At 43.4% G+C, this 18935-nt stretch overlaps 1 protein-coding gene across 4 annotated transcripts in view; it reads left to right on the top strand.

Annotated features, from left to right (window-relative positions):
• The window catches only part of RAB5C (RAB5C, member RAS oncogene family), a 33750-nt gene that overhangs the window by 10142 nt on the left and 4673 nt on the right, over window positions 1-18935 (top strand). For all 4 annotated transcript variants that reach the window (XM_023582775.3, XM_004472441.5, XM_004472442.5 and 1 more), the window contains one exon: window positions 18557-18811. In XM_023582775.3, coding sequence (XP_023438543.1) covers window positions 18646-18811 — 166 coding nt within the window. In that variant the 5' untranslated portion in view covers window positions 18557-18645. The remainder of the gene's footprint in view (window positions 1-18556; window positions 18812-18935) is intronic.

Below are 18935 nucleotides of genomic sequence, written 5' to 3'. Positions count from 1 at the left end.
GCGTTAGGGCCTGGGCCCCCCTGATGCCTCTTAGAATCAGTCAGGGCATGAGCCTTGCCTGGTGCGGCTGCAGACAGCCCCTGTCTGTCTAGCCTTCCTTCTTGCCCCCACCCCCACGCCAGGCCCTGGTTCCTCTGTTTGCCAGCAGGGAAGAGCCCTGTGCTCTTTCCCCATCAATCCTGGGGCCCTCCCATGGACAGAACAGACAGGTCATACTGACCAAGCTGTGTCAGCAGATATGGGGAGACACTTCCCCACACTCCCCGCCCCAGCTCCCTAGTAGTCGTCTTTCCTGTGGGCACAGGAAGAAAGGGAGCAGGGCTTGGAAGTTTCCATTCTCCGCCTGAAAGTTAGCACTGACTCTGCTTCTCTGCATCTCTCAGGAAACCCATTTGTCATCAAGAGCTGAGAAAAGTAACTTGGAGATGAGGGAAGGATTTCTTGCTGTTCTTGCTGGGGCAGGGCCCTGGGAAGCTGAGGGTATGCCCTCAGCGGTGGCTCCTACCTAAATCAGCTCTGCCTCTGTCTGGAGGAACCTGGCAGGCTTTCCTGCACAAAGGGAAAGGGGCAGGAGCCAGCTGTGCTCAGGCCTGGTCGGTTCTTGGCAAAGCTCCAGGTCTTGCAGTGTGTGGTGAGGACCACTCAGTAGTCTGTGCCTGGTAGCCCTGCAGGCTTTGGTGGCATTCGCAGCTCAGCTCCTGTAGACCCCATTGGGGGCTTCACTGTGGGTTGAAGGCCAGGCACTCAGACCCAGAAGAGTCTCGTCATTGAAAGGAGAATGAAGTAGAACTGATCCCTGTTAAGGGAGTTGGGTGAGCAGGGGCAGATTCAACAGGCTGTCCCAGTGGGAGGGGCCTCTGCTCACCCTGAATCTCCCTCTGGAAAGGGAGTGATCTTCCTGGGGCTCTGAAGGCAGCCTCCCGCACCCCATGCTGCCGTTCCCCTAAGCCCACTGCTTGCCCAAACCCCGACCTGACACGCCCCAACAGAGCCCTCCCCAAATCCCAGCCTGGGCGATTAATCTGGCTTCAGGATCCAGCTTTTTGTCTTACACTCCAAACATAAAGGGATTCCACAATTCTGCTCACGCGGGAGGACTCCCCTCTCTTTGATTCCACCGCCACTACTAAGTGCCCTTTTCCTCTGGTCCACTTGCGGAGTGCAGAGCATCACACCCTTGTAACCTCTTTCTCGCCCTTGAAAAGACAGAAATATTGGCTTGTCTTTTTATTATCCTGAACAGCTTAAGCAACATGAAAATTCTTTAGCCTACAGTTAAGTCCAAATAATAAATATATCCTCTACACACATGCAGCAATCATATTTGTTGATGATGAATCCTGTGTTTTGCCTCTTACTTGTGTCTAACATTTAGGTATCTTTGCTCTCTTTTTGTTCTTCTTTGAATTGGGGCATCATCTTTTTTATTATCTTTAATGTTATTCTGAATATTTTTCATATTAAAGAGGAGGCAAAAAATATTTTATATATTGGGGAGCTAGATTGGTTTCAAATCATTTGTCATTTCTAAGCTTTAATTTTTCTTTGTTCTGTCAACATTTTATACCAGCAGTTTATTGACAAGTTTACAGATAGTAAAGTTTACAAATATTAAGTTAACCACTTGATGACATTTTACTTTTGTTTGCAACTATGTATCTACCTCCCAAATCAAGATTCAGGACTTTTCAGCCCAGCAGCATGATATATATATATATTTTTTTGGTTTGATAGAAATTTGTTATTTCAAAGTTAAATACCATATTTTATCAGAGCTTACATAGAGGATGGTAACCCCATTATTCTTAGGAGAATGTAATGGCATTGTTAATATTCTTGGTTTGTTGTTGTAGTATGTTTTGTTTTAATCTCTAATGGGGGATAGCCATACTCCAATTACGAATTGGGGGCTTTGGCTCTCCTGCCAGTTGGCCATGTGACCTTGGGCAGGTTACCTCACCTCACCTTAATTTCCTTCTCTGTAATTGGAAAGGGTAGGATTAGGCCTGTAAGGCTCCTTTGGGCTCTGACAACCCACAAGTCAAAACTCTTCATTAGATTCTCTATTATAATAAACCTGCCAATTGTTAGAAACTGCCTTCAACCTAGTACTATGTGATGCACTCTACATGTTATTTTCTTTAATTTTTAAAACAATCCTATGAGATTTGTCTTAAATAATGCCATCCTATCGATAAGAAATTGAAGCTGAAAAACAGTCAATTGTGTGACTTGGCCAAGGTCACACAGCTAATAATGGCTTTCATCAAACCCACCTCAGCCTCCCAAGTCCTAAGCCTGCTGGTAATGCCTGGGAACGGTGCGTGGGTACCTCATACTGGCTCATAGCTTGTGTTACTTCTGATTCTTCTGTCCTCTGGGTCTGCAGCCAGCTGGAGGCCTGGGTGGTCTGCTGTGGATCTGCCCTTTGTTCCCATGTGCTAGTAATGATTGTTTCCTCTTTAAGAAAGAGCCGTGTTCTTGGATCTGTGGCAAATCATCTCTCCAGCTGATCTGAGCCTCAGAAGCATCTGTAGAGCCTTGGCTCCATTCAACTTTCAATGAATGTCTTTCAGGCATCGCCTTTGATCCCGTTACCTCTCCTGTGCCCTTGTTTTCTTTTCTTTAAGCAAGCAAGTTGCTGCTACTGTCTTCTCCTCTTCCCCAACTCTTCTGATGTTAAATATTCAGGAAAGCTTATTTCTAGAGTAAAGTATAGCTGAAGAGGCACAGTCACTGGCCAGAATCACCTCAGGGAACCCTGGGTGGGGTCACTTCGTTCTCAGGCTGCCAGTGGATACCCTTGAGTGAGTGGGTCTCCACCCACCTTCATGGTTGCCAGAGTCTGATTGGTTTCCTTACTCAGCTCATTATCCAAGCTGTGCTGGGACTCTAGTTAGAGGAAGTCTCTGAAGCAAACAGGAAGCACAGAGACACCCATCAGCTGGAATTGTTCACTCTTACCAGGAAAGACAAAAAGTATGATGTGGTGGCTTCGTGGATTAGAGAAGAAAAAGATGAAAATTGGGATTGGAGGTTGGGAGGGAGGGGTGAATGCTCCAGCAGCAGCTGCTTGCCCAGCCAGATACACCTACAGTACCAGAGGTCAGTACCAGATGAGTGGTTGTCTACGGTGCTCATCTTGGGTGTCTCTCTGGGAGGGTTCAGTGAGTGATGGCCGGCATATGTTTTTGTCAACTGTTTTTGGGATCTGACACACCTAAATTCACCATCTTCTATACCACATGGTTTTCTTGGTCCCCCTTTCTTCAGCTGTCTGTCTCTCTTGTACTCTATCTTTTTTTCTAACAACTATAGCTCTTATGCTTAAATCTGGCTGCTCAGAATCACTTGGGGAACTTATTTTTAAAGCACTGATTTCCCAGTTTCACCTCTGGAGAATTTAATTTTAATGGTCAGGATATTTTCCTAAATGCCTTCAATGTTTCTGATGAAAAAAAAGTTTGAGATCACTGGTGTAGAGTGTCCAGAGGAGAGGAAATCTCAGAGCAAGGAAGAACAGTGTCCTGCCCTTTCTTCCTCTTTCTCTCCCACTGTTGACCCCAGCACTGTCTGGGCATATGCCCATTATGCCTTCCTGTGGGCCAAAGGTTTTAAGACCTTGGCCTGCCCTTTCCTGTGCATCATGGAAGAGCCACACTCCCATGAAGACCTGAGGTTGGGACTGGTGCTTATTCCTCTGAACAAGCCAGGGTTCTAATTTAGAGGGTGGGGAGAGCAGGTCATGGCAAGGACAGTCTTTTTGCTGCAGGTCTGAAGTACTATCATAACCATTAACACGCGTGAAAATATCCATGAGGAAATTCATCCTACTCACTTGTTTTCCCTTGTATTCGAGAAACTGGTTTTTAAAAAAAAAATCCCTCTCCCAGTGCAAGCATTTAAAGTATACAATTCACTGCTGGTATATTCACAGATAAAGGCACCCATCAGCACAATCAGTTTTAGAACATTTTCATCACCTCAAAATGAAACTTCCAGTTGACCATGATGGCAGCACAAGATGCTCCAGGGTGCCATTTCCCCACAGGATCTTTGCACACCTAGCAAAAACTGACAGTCATCTTCCTCAAAATGCCGGAAAACAGTTAAAGGGCTACTGTAACTGGGAGAATGCTGAATCAAGAAAACCCATCTTTAAAAATGGTAGGAGAAACTTGCGGTGCCCTGGCTGACTCCTCACCGACCCCCTCCTCATTGTGGAGTGGAGCCAGCCTGCATTCTCGTTGTGGGCCACTGGCCCCATTCAGGAGGAAACAGAGTATCCCCAAGCTGTATACGAGGTGCCTGTATATAGGTGCCAATCTCTTGGGTGGCAGCCTGAAAGGCTGAACCAGGAAATTCATCTCCGGCTCACTCTCCCAGAATTTCCCCTGCTGGCAAAAGCAGCTTAAGGACAGCTAAAGCAATATAAGAAACAGTTAAATCAAAGCAGCTTGAGGCAAAGGGGAACCTTTGCCTCAAGAAAGCATGGGAGGGGGGAATGCCTATTTCCTAGGGAGTAGAGGAATTCCTGTAAAAGGGAGCATTCCTAAGGAGAAGACCAAACACAAACCCAAGACCATACACAGAATCAGAAAAGGCAAGGAGGACTCTACACTTCGCTTTCCGCTCAGGGTGATCTTCTTAACAGGAGGGCTAAACTCTGAAGGCGAGCCCCAGCCAGTCAAGAGTCAATTTGCAAAGACTGTAAAAGTGCTTTTTATGTTGGTTTCTTTGTTTTTGTTAGCTCCTAGTACTCAAGAAAATCTTTCTCATATCACAAGCTGTATACAGACTTAAGGAACACACAGCTCAGGGACAAAATTCCAGAGCTAACACATTAAAATATTAAAATGTGCGTTATAGGGAAGCGGATATAGCTCAAGCGATTGGGCTCCTGTATACCTTATGGGAGGTCCAAGGTTCGATTCCCAGTGCCTCCTGGTGAAGGCAAGCTGGCCCGTGTGGAGAGCTGGCGCAGGAAGATGACACAACAAAAAGAAACATAGAGGAGAGACAGTAAGAGATGCAGCAGACCAGGGAGCTGAGGTGATGCAAGAGATTGAGCACCTCTCTCCTCCACAAGGTCCCAGGATTGGTTCCCAGTGCTGCCTAGTGAGAAAATAAGCAGACACAGAAGAACATACAGCGAATGGACAGAGAGCAGACAGTGCAAAACAATGGGGGGAGGATAAATAAATCTTTTTTAAAAAAGAGTAACAGTGTAAAAAAATGTATAGTGTGCAAAAAAAGATTATAAGACAAAGAAACAAATGATAATCCATCCCAGGGCACAAGATAAAAACCATTAACAAAGACACCAGTCTTTGGACATCCTAGAATAAAGAGAAAGTTTAAAAGGAACCAACCAGAAATACTGGAATTGAAGCCCACAACTGAAATGAAAAATTCCCTAGAGGGTTTCAACAGCAGATTGGTGCTGGCAGGAGAAAAATCAGTGAACTCTAAGACAAGACAATTGAAATGATTTCAGCTGAGGAGCAAAAAGAAAAAGAGTTTAAAAAAGAAAACGGGGGGAAACGGACTTGGCCCAGTGGTTAGGGTGTCCGTCTACCACATGGGAGGTCTGCGGTTCAAACCCCAGGCCTCCTTGATCCGTGTGGAGCTGGCCCATGCACAGTGCTGATGCGCGCAAGGAGTGCCCTGCCACGCAGGGGTGTCCCCCGCGTAGGGGAGCCCCACGCGCAAGGAGTGCGTCCCTAAGGAGAGCCGAACAGCGCGAAAGAAAGTGCAGCCTGCTGAGGAATGGCGCCGCCCACACTTCCCATGCTGCTGATGACAACAGAAGTGGACAAAGAAACAAGATGCAGCAAATAGACACAGAGAACAGACAACCGGGGAAGGGGGGGGAGTTAAATAAATAAATAAATCTTTAAAAAAAAAAGAAAATGGGGAAACAGATGTGGCTCAAGCAGTTGGGCTCCCGCCTACAACACGGGAGGTCTGTGGTTTGATTCCCGGTGCCTCCTAAGAAGACAGCGAGCTGGTGCAATGGTCAGATGTGGCAAGTTGATACAACAAGATGACACAACAAGAGACACAAGAAGAAAAACATAATGAGAGACCCAACAAAGCAGGGAGCAGAGGTTCCCGATACCTCCTAAAGAGGACAAGCAGGACGGCAAGCTGGCGCAATGGGCAGGCTCATCGAGCTGACCTGGCAAGGTGATGAAACAAGAGAAACAAAAAATAAAAGAAGAGATGCAACACAGCAGAGAACAGAGGTGGCTTAAGCAATTAGGCACATCCCTCCCACATCGGAGATCCTGAATTTGGTTACCAGTGCCTGCTAAAGAAACAAAGAAGATGAACAGACACAGCAAGTGCAAAACAGTGAGGGGGTGGGGAGAGATAAATAAAATAAATCCTAGAAAAGAAAAAAAAACAGGAGCAGATGTAGTTTGAGCACATGCTTCCCATGTACAAGATCCTGTGCTCAATCTCTGGTACCTCCTTTAAAAAAAAGAAAAAGGGAAAATGTGCATAGCACCTAAGAGACTTGTGGAACACCATCAAGCGTATCAATATAAGCATTATGGGAGTCCAAGAATGAGAAAGGGTAGAAGGAATATTCAAAAAAATAATGTCAGGGAAGTGGATGTGGCTCAAGCAGTTGAGCTCCCGCCTACCACATGGGAGGTCCCAGATTCAGTTCCTAAATCTTGTCTTGCTAAAGAAGATTAGCAAGACAGAGGGCTGACGTGACAGGCTGGCACAGCAAACTGACACAACAAGATGACGCAGCAAGAGACACAAGGAGGACAGCATAGTGAGAGATGCAATAAAGCAGGGAGTGGAGGTGGCTCAAGTGATTAGGTGCTTTCCTCCCTCATAGGAGGTTTAAAATTAAGTGATTTCTCATCAGAAACCACTGATGAGATAAGAAGGCAGTGGGATTAAATATTTAAAGTGCTGAACAAAAACAACTGCCAATCAAGAATTTTATTTTATATCTGGTGAGACTGTCAAAAAATGAGGGCGAGATCAAGCCATTCTCAGATAAGCAAATGTCCTACAAGCATTGCTAAAGGATGTTCTTCGTCCTGAAAGGAAAGGACAGTAGACAATGGATTGAAACAGCATGAAGAAATAAAAACCTCTGGTAAAGGTAACCATATGAGTAATTATAAATGCCAGTATTATTGAGTTATATTTTGTGGTATATAACTCCATTTTTTACTTAAAGGTTCTAAAGTGCAAATGCATAAAAAGAAATGATAAAACTATGATTTTGGACATATAATGTAAAAATTGGTATATAATTTGTAACAAGTACAACAAAAAGCTGGGGGACTGAGGGATATAGGAACGGTATTTGTGTATGCTAGTTTAAGTTGTTTTCATCAAATGTGATTGTTATAGATTTGGGATGTTAAATTTAAGCCCATGGTAACCACACACAAAAATATATATAAATATATATATCTATACATATATATATATATAAATATATAACATGTATATATATAAATATATATATACACAAAAAAGTGTGCAGAAGGAAATAAGGGACTAAAAATGGTATAAAAAATCACATAATGTGAAAGTAGGCATTAAACAAGGAATTGAGGGACAAAAAAAAGTTATGACTTAAAAGACCAAATAGAAAAATGGTATTAGGTACTTTAAATGTAAATGTATTAAACTCTGCAGTCAAAAGGCAGAGATTGGCAGTGTGGACCCAACAATATGCTGTTTACAAGAGACTCACCTTAAATATAAAGGCACAAGTAAGTTGAAAGTGAAAGGATGGGGGGAAAATAAACATGCAAATAGTCACGTCACTGAAGACAGCTGTGACAGCTATACTAATATCAGATAAAATAGACCTGAAGAACCCTATATATTGATGAAGGGGTCAGTTCAACAAGAAGACATAACAATTATATATGCACCTAGCTGCATAGGAGGAAAATATATGAAGCAAATATTAACAGATTTGAAGGGAGAAATAGAAGGTTCTACAATAATAATAAGAAACTTGAATACACTGCTTTTAGTAATGGATAGAACATCTAGACAAAAGATCAATAAGGAAATAGAAGACTTGAATAATAGTACTAACCAAGTAGACCTAATGGAGATACATAGACTACTTCACTCAATAGCAGCATGATACACATTCTTCTCTAGTGCACATGGAACTTTCGTCAGGATAGACCATATGTTAGGTCACAAAACTATTCTCAATAAATTTAAAAATATTGAAATCATACAATGTATCTTCTCTGGCCAAAATGGAATGAAGCTAGAAATGAATAATAGGGAGAACTGGAAAATTCACAAGTATGTGAAAATTAAATAATGCATTCTTTTTTTTTTTTAAAGATTTATTTATTTCTCTCCCCTTCCCCCCCACCCCGGTTGTCTGTTCTCTGTGTCTATTTGCTGCGTCGTCTTTGTCCGCTTCTGTTGTTGTCAGCGGCATGGGAATCTGTGTTTCTTTTTGTTGTGTCATCTTGTTGTGTCAGCTCTCTGTGTGTGTGGTACCATTCCTGGGCAGGCTGCACTTTCTTTCGCGCTGGGTGGCTCTCCTTAAGGGGCGCACTCCTTGTGCGTGGGGCTCCCCTCCGCAGGGGACACCCCTGTGTGGCAGGGCACTCCTTGCACGCATCAGCACTGTGCATGGGCCGGCTCCACATGGGTCAAGGAGGCCCGGGGTTTGAACCGTGGACCTCCCATGTGGTAGATGGACGCCCTAACCACTGGGCCAAGTCCGCTGCCAAATAATGCATTCTTAAGCAACCAGTGGGTCAAAGAAGAAATCACAAGGGAAATTAGGAACTATCTTGAGGCAAATGAAAACAAAAAATCCAAACCAAAACTTATGGGATGCAGCAAAGACAGTCCTGAGATAGTTATAAATGCAGTCCTGAGATAGTTAAAAGAAGAAATCTCAAATCAAAGACCTACACTCAGAAAAGGAGAATATGGAAATAGAGGATCAAACTAAACCTAAAGTGAGCAGAAAGAAGAAAATAACTTCTGTCTTAGTTTGCTAAAAGCTGCTGGGAGCAATATACCAGAAATGAGTTGGCTTTTTAAATGGGGATTTATCAGGTTAAAAGCTTACAGTTCTGAGGCTGTGAAAATGTCCAGATCAAAGAATCATCAAACATGCTGTCTCACCGAAGGTTGGCTGCTGCCATGTGCTAAGACAGTGGTGGTTCTGCCAGTCTGGGCCTCTCCCTCCTCCTCTAGGCTTACTTTTTCTCCAAGCTCAACTGTGGGTGATCAGGCATATGGCTGGTCTCTCCCCTTTCCTGGGCCTCTTCTCTTTCAGCCTCTTGGGGTTTCTCTATCTCTGCTGCTTTCTTTCGGTGTGCCTCTGCTTTCAGTCCTTCGTTTATAAAAGACTCTAGCAAGAGGACCAAGACCCACCCTGGGTTACCTCACTGAAGCAATGCAGTCAAAGGCCCCACAACTCAATCTAATCAAAGGGTCCTATACCCGCAGGAATGGATTAGCTCAAAGAACATATTTTCAGGGGTCCACAAAATATCTCAGACTTTCTTTTGTGTTCTTTCCACATGCAAAATACATTCTTTCCTTACTCAAAGTACATTCATTCCATCAGAATATTTCAGAAAGCCTTAAATCATTTCAGTAACAATGTTAAGTACAAAATCTCATAAAAACGTTAAAAGAGGGGGGGAGCAGATGTGGCTCAAGCAGTTGGGCACCTGCCTACCACATGGGAGGTCCCAGTTTGGTTCCCAGTGTCTCTTGAAGACGAGCAAGACAGGAAGCTGCTGCAAGGTGATAGAGTGATATGGCGCAACCAAGAGACACAGCAAGAAAACACAATGAGGGACACAACAAATGGAGTGGAGGTGGCTCAAGCGAATCAGCGCCTCCCTTCCACATGGGAGGCCCCGGATTCGGTTCCCAGTGCCTCCTAAAAAGAAAGTGAGCAGACATAGAGAACACACAATGAACAGACACAGAGCAGATAGCAAGTGTAAATAACAAAGGGGGTGGTGGTAAATACATTAAAAAATAAATCCTTTTTTAAAAAAGAACAAGGACATTAGAGTGGAGAGAAATGAAATAGAGAATAAAAAGTAGAATCAACGAAACCAAAAGTTGGTTCTTTGAAAAAATAAAATGGGCAAGCCTTTAGCAAGACAAAGAAAAAAAAGAGAGAAGATACAAATAACTAAAACCAGAAATGAACCAGGAGGATATTACTATTGACTCCACAGAAATAAAAAAGATTATAAGAAGATACCCTGGACAACTGTACCCCAACAAATTAGATAACCTATATGAAATGAACAAATTCCTAGAAGCACACAAATGACACCTACACTGACTCAGGAAGAAATGGAAGATCTCAACAGACCAATAACAAATAGAGATTGAATTAGTAACAAAAAATCTCCCCCCAAAATAAAAGCACTAGTAAATTTTATCAAACATGCCAACAAGTATTAACACCAATCCAGCTCAAACTCTTCCAAAAAATTAAACTAGAGGGAACATTTCCTAGCTCATTCTGTGAGGCCAACATCACTCTAATACCAAAGCCAGAAAAAGATACAAGAAAATTACAAACCAATACCCCTTATGAATATACATGCAAAAATCTTTTAAAAATGCTAGCAAAGTAGATCTACTAACACATTAAAAGAATTACATACAATGATCAGGTGGGATTTATTTCAGATATGCAAGGATGGCTCATCATAAGGAAATCAATTAATGTAATACACCAGATTAACAGAATGAGTTAATTAACAATTTTCTCAATTGACACAAAAGGTATTTGACAAAATCCAGAACTCCTGATATCACTTGGGAAACCAGGAGTATAAGGAAACTTCTTACTATGTAAAAGGGCATAATGAGAAACCCACAGCTAACATCATACTCAATGAGGAAAGTTTGAAAGGTTTCCCTCTTAAGACAGCAACAAGACAGGGATGCCTATTGTGACCATTGTCTTTCAGCATTGCACTGGAAGTTCTAGTCAGAGCAGTTAGGCAAGAAAAATAAAAGGTATCCAAATTGGAAAAGAAGTAAAATGTTCCTTGGTTGCAGACAATGTAATCCTATATATATAGAAAATTCTGGAAAATCCACAATAGAGCTCCTAGAGCTAATAAATTCAGCAAAGTGGTGTGGGACAATTACTATACACTACTAATGAACAATCTGAAGAGAAAGTCAAGAAAAAATTTCATTTACTGTAGCAACTAAAAAAATCAAATATGTAGGAGTAAATTTAACCAAGAATGTAAAGGGTTTGTACACGGGAAACTATAAAACTTCGCTGAAACTAAAAAAGATCTAAATAAATGGAAGGACATTCCCAGGTTCATGTTTTGAAAGACTACGTATTGTTAAGATACTAATTCTATCCAAAGTGTTTTACAGATTCAAATCAATCCCAATCAAAATTCCAACAGATTTCTTTGCAGAACTGGAAAAGCCAATCATCAAATTTATATGGAAGTATAAAGGCCCCCCAAAACCCAAAATCACCTTGAAAAAAGATGAAGTTGGATGATTCAGACTTCCCAGTTTAAAACGTACTTCAAAGCTACATTAATCAAAATAGCATGTAGGGAAGTGGACTTGGCCCAGTGGTTAGGGCGTCCGTCTACCACATGGGAGGTCCGCGGTTCAAACCCCAGGCCTCCTTGACCCGTGTGGAGCTGGCCCACACGCAATGCTGATGTGTGTGAGGAGTGCCCTGCCACACAGGGGTGTTCCTGCACAGGGGAGCCCCACGCGCAAGGAGTGCGCCCGGTGAGGAGAGCCGCCCGGCGTGAAAGAAAGTGCAGCCTGCCCAGGAATGGCGCTGCCCACATGGAGAGCAGACAACAAGATGACACAACAAAAGGAAACACGGATTCCTGTGCCACTGACAACAACAGAAGCGCAGCAAATAGACACAGAGAACAGACAACTGGGGCGGGGGCTGGGGGGGGAATAGATAAATAAATCTTTAAAAAAAAACAGCATGTACTGTCACAAGGACAGACCTATAGACCAATGGAATAGAACTGAGAGTTTAGAAATAAATTCTCACGTCTAGGGCCAGTTGATTTTCGACAAGGGCACTAGGTCCCTTCATTGGGGCCAGAGAGGTTTCTTCAACAAATGGTGCTGGGAAAACTGGATAACCACATGGAAAAGAATGAAGGTGTACCCCTGCCTCACCCCATATACAAAAATTAACTCAAAATGGATTTTAAAAATCTAAATATAAGAACCCGAACTATAAAACTCCTAGAAGGAAACTTAGGGAAGCATCTTGAGGACCTTGTGTTAGGCAGTGGTTTCTTAGACTTCACACTCAAAGCACCAGCAACAAGAATGGGGGAAAAAAAGATAAGTGGAACTTAAAATAAAAAATATTTTGTGTATAAAAGGATTTTATCATAGTAGCGAAAAGATAGAATGGGAGAATATATTTGGAAAGCACATATCCAATAAGGGTTTTTTTGGTTTTTTTTTCAGGGTCCGGCTGGCACACGAACAGCCCTAAGATTTGTTTCTTGATGTACACCTGTCAATCCTAGTATTAATTATAGATTCAAATAGATGGGTCAGAAGAGCCATGTTTAGGGAAACCACAACTGAGTCCAACTCTGTCACATGAGGGAGCATAAATTCCAAAGTAGGGCCTACTGGCAAGGCATCAAACTCCCGAACTATTTACCCTGGCTATAGTGTCTGGATGTTTCCAGAGCCCTCATGCGCTCCATGATTTGAGGTAGTATTTGCTTTGGCAGTCAGTGAGATCCTGCTGAGACATGCATAAGCATCACCTCTGGAATGACCTCCCAGCTCACTTTGAAGTCTCTTAGCCATATAAACTCATTTGTCTTTACCTTTTTCTCCCTTTTGGTCAAGTATTTTTCCTGTTGTGTTGCTAGTTGGTGCTTGGTGGTAATCCCTCAGTGCCAAGGCCAAAAAGGAGTTAATATAAGAAAATAAAAAGAAATCCTACAACTCAACAACAAAAGACAACCCAATTTAAAATCCAGACACAAAAAGACAAATATTGTTTGTTCTCACTTGCAAGAAATAATTAGAATATGGAAATTTCTGGAGTCAAATTAGAATAAGGTTATTGGGGCAGGGGGTGGGGAACTGCTTAATGGAATGCTTAATGGATATGGTTTCTATTTGGATGATAAAGTTTTGGTAATGGAGGGTAATGATAGTAGCACAAGTGAGTGTAATATCACCAATTTGTATATTTGAAAGTGGATAAAATGGGAAATTTTAGGTTGTGTATATGTTACTAGAATAAAAATGTTTTAAAAAACCATGGGGATGTACAACACAGTGAACCCTAATGTAAACTATGGAATATAGGTAGTAAAATAATAATAGTTTCATCAATTTTCTTAACACTAATGCAAAGTGTTAGGGAAAATTATGTGAGGGGAATATGTGGGACTAGCTATCACCCCTTTATCTCCCACCTCCTTCCCCCCCCCCCCCCCCAGACCTGGGCAATCATTAATCTGTTTACTATCTGTATAGATTTTCCTATTCTGAACTTTCATATATATGGAATCATATAATAGGTGGTCTTTTGTGGCTCCCTTCTTTCACTAAGTTTCCCTGCTTCATGTTGTAGCATATAACAGTACTTCATTCCTTTTTATGGCCTTTCTGTCCATTGTATGAATAGGCCACATTTTATTTATCCATTTGTCAGTTGATGAACATTTTGGCTGTTTCTACTTTTGGGCTGTTACGAATAATGATTCTAACCAGCCTAGTGAGTATCTCATTGCAGCTTTTTTATTTTTATTTTTTTTTTACTTTGTTATATTTTGAAGAAAGTGATTTCATTGACAGTAGATCTGAATTAGGCAGGAACAAAGTTATTCATATTAGAAGGGGATTCTAGCATGCCAATCCATCACACTAGGATTTAGTCAGCATCCATGCACTGAAAATAAGTTTAAGACAGTTCCCTACTTCAAGAAGTTTACAATCTACTTGGGGAGTAAAAGCTTAGGGGACACATTAGAGGTTAATAAACAATAATAATAATAATCACCCTGAGTGCTCACTATGTCCTAGGTGTTTTATATATTCCATCTGATTTAATCACAATACAGCCGAGATAGGTACTGCTGTTACATTTCAGATGAGGAAACCAGGGTTTGGCAAGGTCAAGAGATTTGCTCAAGGATTAAGTCATTGAGCTGTACACCTAAAACGCGTGTACTTAATGTAACTGACTTCTCCGTCTGAGAAATGTTTGCTGAATGGGGAGCAGCTGAAGATGGGGAAAAATTTTCTTCCTACTCCTCTTGAATATCCTATTCCCAATAGTTTAGGGCATAGTTGAAAAAAAATGTGTATTGGCTTGTTTAATTTAGTTATTCAGATCAAAATAGCATTGTTAGCCTTGCTGACTTGAGTGCAAATTGGCACAGCTTGTGGCTGTGAAGTTGGAGGGCCTGCCTTGCAGAGAGGTGCAGGTGCTGGCATAGGTCAAGGGGCCAGTGCTACGTACTTGGCCCCCACACTGCACACACTGTTGGTCCCCTAGCCTGGCTCCGGTCTCCCTGCTGCAGTCGGTCCTGGCTAGCAACGTACAAAGGTATTTGTCCGTGTCATTGCAATTTTGATTTGTATTTCTCTGATGGCTAATGATATTGATCATCTTTTTGTATACTTATGAGCCATTTGTATGTCTTCCTTGGAGACATGTCTCTTCAGATCCTTTGCCCCTTAAAAATTTTTACTGTGCCATTTTTGGTTTTAATTCCATCATCTGACTGTACCAGTGAATAATTATTGCCACTGGTTCAGGAGGAAAGATTCCCAGCAGTTAGATTCCAGCTGCCAGGAGGCAGGATAATTTTAGTGTATGAATATACCTTTACCACCTGCTGGGGTTAAGTTCTCAGTTTCTCTATCTTGGGGGCGGGGGGGGGGGGGGGGTGGTATAAAGCTTCCTGGGGAACTGGGTCTAGCTTCTCACGTTTTTTTTTTTTTTAAAGATTAATTTTATTTATTTCTCTCCCCTTCCTGGCTTGTCTGCTCTCTGTCCATTCACTGTGTGTTCTTCTGTGTCTGCTTGCATTATCCGGCAGCACTGGGAAGCTGCATTTTTTTTATTGTGTCATCTTGCTGGGGCGGCTCTCCTTACGGGGCATATTCCTTGCATGTGGGGCCCCCCTACACAGGGGCGCCCCTCTGTGGCAGGGCACTCCTTGCTTGTGACAGCACTGTGCATGGACCAGCTTACCACATAGGTCAGGAGGTCCTGGGGATCGAACCCTGGACCCACCATATGGTAGGCGGACACTCTATCAGTTCAGCCACATCTGCTTCCCTCACCTGTCTTTAACATCCCTTCCTAAAATGTGAAATGGGTGTGGGAACGGTAGCCATGGGGGCTGCTGGGTGTGGGGAACGGGAGGAAGAGATGAGATGTAGAGGCGTTTTCGGGACGTGGAGTTGTCCTGGATAGTGCTTCACGGACAATTACGGGACACTGTAGATCCCCCCAGGGCCCACTGGATGGAACGTGAGAGAGTCTGGGCTATGATGTGGACCATTGACTATGGGGTGCAGTGATGCTCAGAGATGAACTTACCAGGTGCAATGGATGTATCACGATGATGGGAGAGAGTGTTGCTGTGGGGGGAGTGGGGGGCGGGGGCGGTGGGGTTGAATGGGACCTCATATATTTTTTTTAATGTAATTAAAAAATAATAAATAAATATTTTTTTAAAAAAAACAAAAAACAAAAAACAAAACATCCCTTCCTGGCAAAATCAGCCTCCTCAGTGTTTTACCGCCTGAGAAGGTTCAACACCTGTGCTCACATGACAAGTAAACTTTGCCAGGGAAACCACGAAGCAACAGACTATGAAGTGCTGTGTGGGTGAGCTCAGGTGTCTCTGGAAGGCAAGACCAGAGTCCAGGCAGAAGATGTAACCAGCCACTTTGTGCCAGGTACAGCCTGTCTCCGTTTGTTGCAGGGTCTGGGGTTTGTTGCCAACAGTCTTAGGGTATCACAAATAATAATGGTAGCATCGTTAGCTACTGTATATTTCACATGATGTGTGCTAGACATTCTTGTTAATCTCTATAACCCCTGCATTTATGATGAGAACACTGAGGCTTAGAGCTCATGGGGCTTCTATGGGATGACCTTGGCAGTGGTAGAAGGGAGTCCTACTCTTGCCTGCCTGAAGCCAGCATCTGTACTCTACTCACTGAATCAGCTGCTTTAGCCCAGACTGTGCGTCAGTTGCACCATGGCACTTGAAAAAATACAGATGCCAGGCCCCACTGCAAACCTTCACTGGAATCTCCAGCGTTTGACTGCACAGATGATTTTGAGATGCAGACACTGCATAAGAGCTGTTTCCCCTTCTGGCTTATTAATAAAAATCATGTTCTGCCTAGGGAGGTTGAAACTCTGCTGGTTTAATGGGGACAAGACTTAGGTTTGTTATCTCCATTTTTCTAGACTTGGATATGCTCATTACTCTCCACCCCAGTAGCCCTCACCCCCAGCTGGTTGGGTTTTTGTTGGAATTGGATAAAATTCCATTCCTTCTCTAGTCCCCCATCGACTCTTTGTTGCCCATATAAGATTATGTGTCATGTGGACTCTTGTTAAAGATCATTTTGTAATCCATTGTGCTTTTTCCTCCCATGGTTAGGAGTACTCAGAGACTGCAGGATCAGTGTGACAGTTGGCCAAACCAAAACCGGCGAGGCTAGCAAAGCCGCTGCCACAAAAAGAGAGTCTCATTCACTCAGCACCCCAAAACCAAAATAGGGTGGGTACTGCCTACATCGTTCTTCCCCCAGCAGAGAGAATGGTGTGATGAAGGCAGAACCTGGGAATGACCTTGCCTCAAGCGCTGTATAGCCTTGCAAACATCACTGACTGTTGAGATGAGAAAACATCTTAAGTTATAAAGATTTTCAAAGTGGCATTTCTTGTTAGAGATTGACAGAGGTTGCCCCCTCCCATACTTCTTTCCTTGTGCTTCTGGGGAAAAGGTGGCCTTTTCCCTTTGGTACTGTCCAGAAGGGAAACTGTTGTTCCTGAGTAGTGAATCATGTTTCCTGAGGCTGAATTTTTAAACAAGTTGCTGGGAGAACTTGGATGTAAAAAACGATTTGAGGCTGAACAATGCAAGCCCTATGCTGTCATCTTCTTGCATGAGCATAGACCATTTGCTTCCCACAAACATCTCCTATTCATTTCCACCCCTGTCTCTTGGCTGGAAGGGAGTTAACTCCCCTTGCTCAGAGAGCAGGTCAGGGCTCTCCCAGGGATCTTTTAAAGACCCCTCCTGTATAGACCCCATTATGCAAAGGGCCATCTAATTAAAATCGTTTCTTTCCATCTTAGGTTCAAATGCTATACAGAATATTCAGGATATACTAAGTACTCACGGTATTTCATTTGTAAATCATTCTCTGTGTGTTCTGGTATCTTTTGGTACAAGCCTTCTAGAGACTTCTGGATTTAAACTCATCTTTTTTTGAAGGTCTAAATCTTTTTTTTTTTTAATTGTAACTTCCAAAGCTAACGCTAACGGTGACTAAGATGTCAGTATTCCTGGAATACCAGCTCAGCTGTTGGTGGCACAGGTCTCGGTGTCCTATGGATGTCTCCACCCACACCTCCCCCGCATTCTTTCTCTGTGTCACCACCCCCCCCTCCCCCCCGCCTCTGCCAGGAGAGAATGGAACTGAAGGCTCTATTTAAAAGGGAAAGTTGGCAGCCAATCTGATTGCCAGCAGAGCTCTGGCTTCAATGTGTGTTTGTTTTTGTGTGTGTTTTGCTTTTTAATGTGTGTGAGACTTCTGGCTAATCAGGAAGTTAGAGAACTGGGAAAAGAGGCTCAGGGTGAGAGAGTGAAATTTTGCTGTTAATCTGGAGCCCCAGAAGCACACAGTCCAGCCCCAAAATGAGAAAGTCGTTCAGTCCTTCTGAAGATAGCAGCTATTTTGATAGCAATTTTCAGTGGCCAGGCCCAGGCCTTGAGTGCCCGTGAGGTTGGCCGAGCTCTTTATCTAAGGAGCTTTCTACTGGGACTCCCTGTGCCCTTGTCTGCCTCACCACCCACTCTGGCTCTGACAGAGGCGGGCTATGCTACTAGCTAACATACTGCAAGTTCATTGTTGGGTGACCTAAATTCTAGTGTCTTCCTGGGCTTTCTTTGAAGCCCCAAGGAGTCTGTAAACTGTCACTGGGCTGGTATGTGCCCTTTTCTCTTTGTGTGTTGAGGTGTTTGTGAATATACATATTTGGGATCAGGAAGTTTCTGTTTGCTCAAAACCATGAGCCTAAAGTTGGGAGACCACCTTTCTCCTTACTACTCAGATGGCTGGAGAGCAAATGGATGTGTAGTACAGTCTAGTTAAGGATCCTTTCCTAACTTCTGGAGGTCGGGTATTTGGGGTGAGGGGAGGCCATCAGCTAAGTCATCTGGGAAGGCTAAAGGACAGAGCTGTGACCTAGGAAGGGCTCACTGTGACAGTCTCTGAACTGACCTGATACTTCTGATTTCCCTTGCAGTTGGAGACCCCGATCCCATTAAGTGCCTCTTTGCATAGCACCAGCCCCCGCCCCCACACTCAACTGGTACCATTACAGCGGGACGGGCCATGGCGGGTCGGGGAGGTGCAGCACGACCCAACGGGCCAGCCGTTGGGAACAAGATCTGCCAATTTAAGCTGGTCCTGCTGGGGGAATCTGCGGTGGGCAAATCCAGCCTTGTCCTTCGTTTTGTCAAGGGACAATTCCACGAGTACCAGGAGAGCACAATTGGAGGTGAGTGGGCACAGGGGAGTGGGGGTGACCTCAGAGAAGCCAAAGGAATTCCTTGGCATTGAAGAGACTAGATAACATCTAGGATGGCCATACCTCAGCCTCATCTCACCCTGGAATCAAATCC

Source organism: Dasypus novemcinctus, chromosome 21 (genome assembly GCF_030445035.2).
Source record: "Dasypus novemcinctus isolate mDasNov1 chromosome 21, mDasNov1.1.hap2, whole genome shotgun sequence".
In the NCBI taxonomy this organism is placed as follows: domain Eukaryota; kingdom Metazoa; phylum Chordata; class Mammalia; order Cingulata; family Dasypodidae; genus Dasypus; species Dasypus novemcinctus.
The sequence above is the reverse complement of the archived record's forward strand: the minus strand, read 5'-3'. Positions and strand labels throughout refer to the sequence as shown.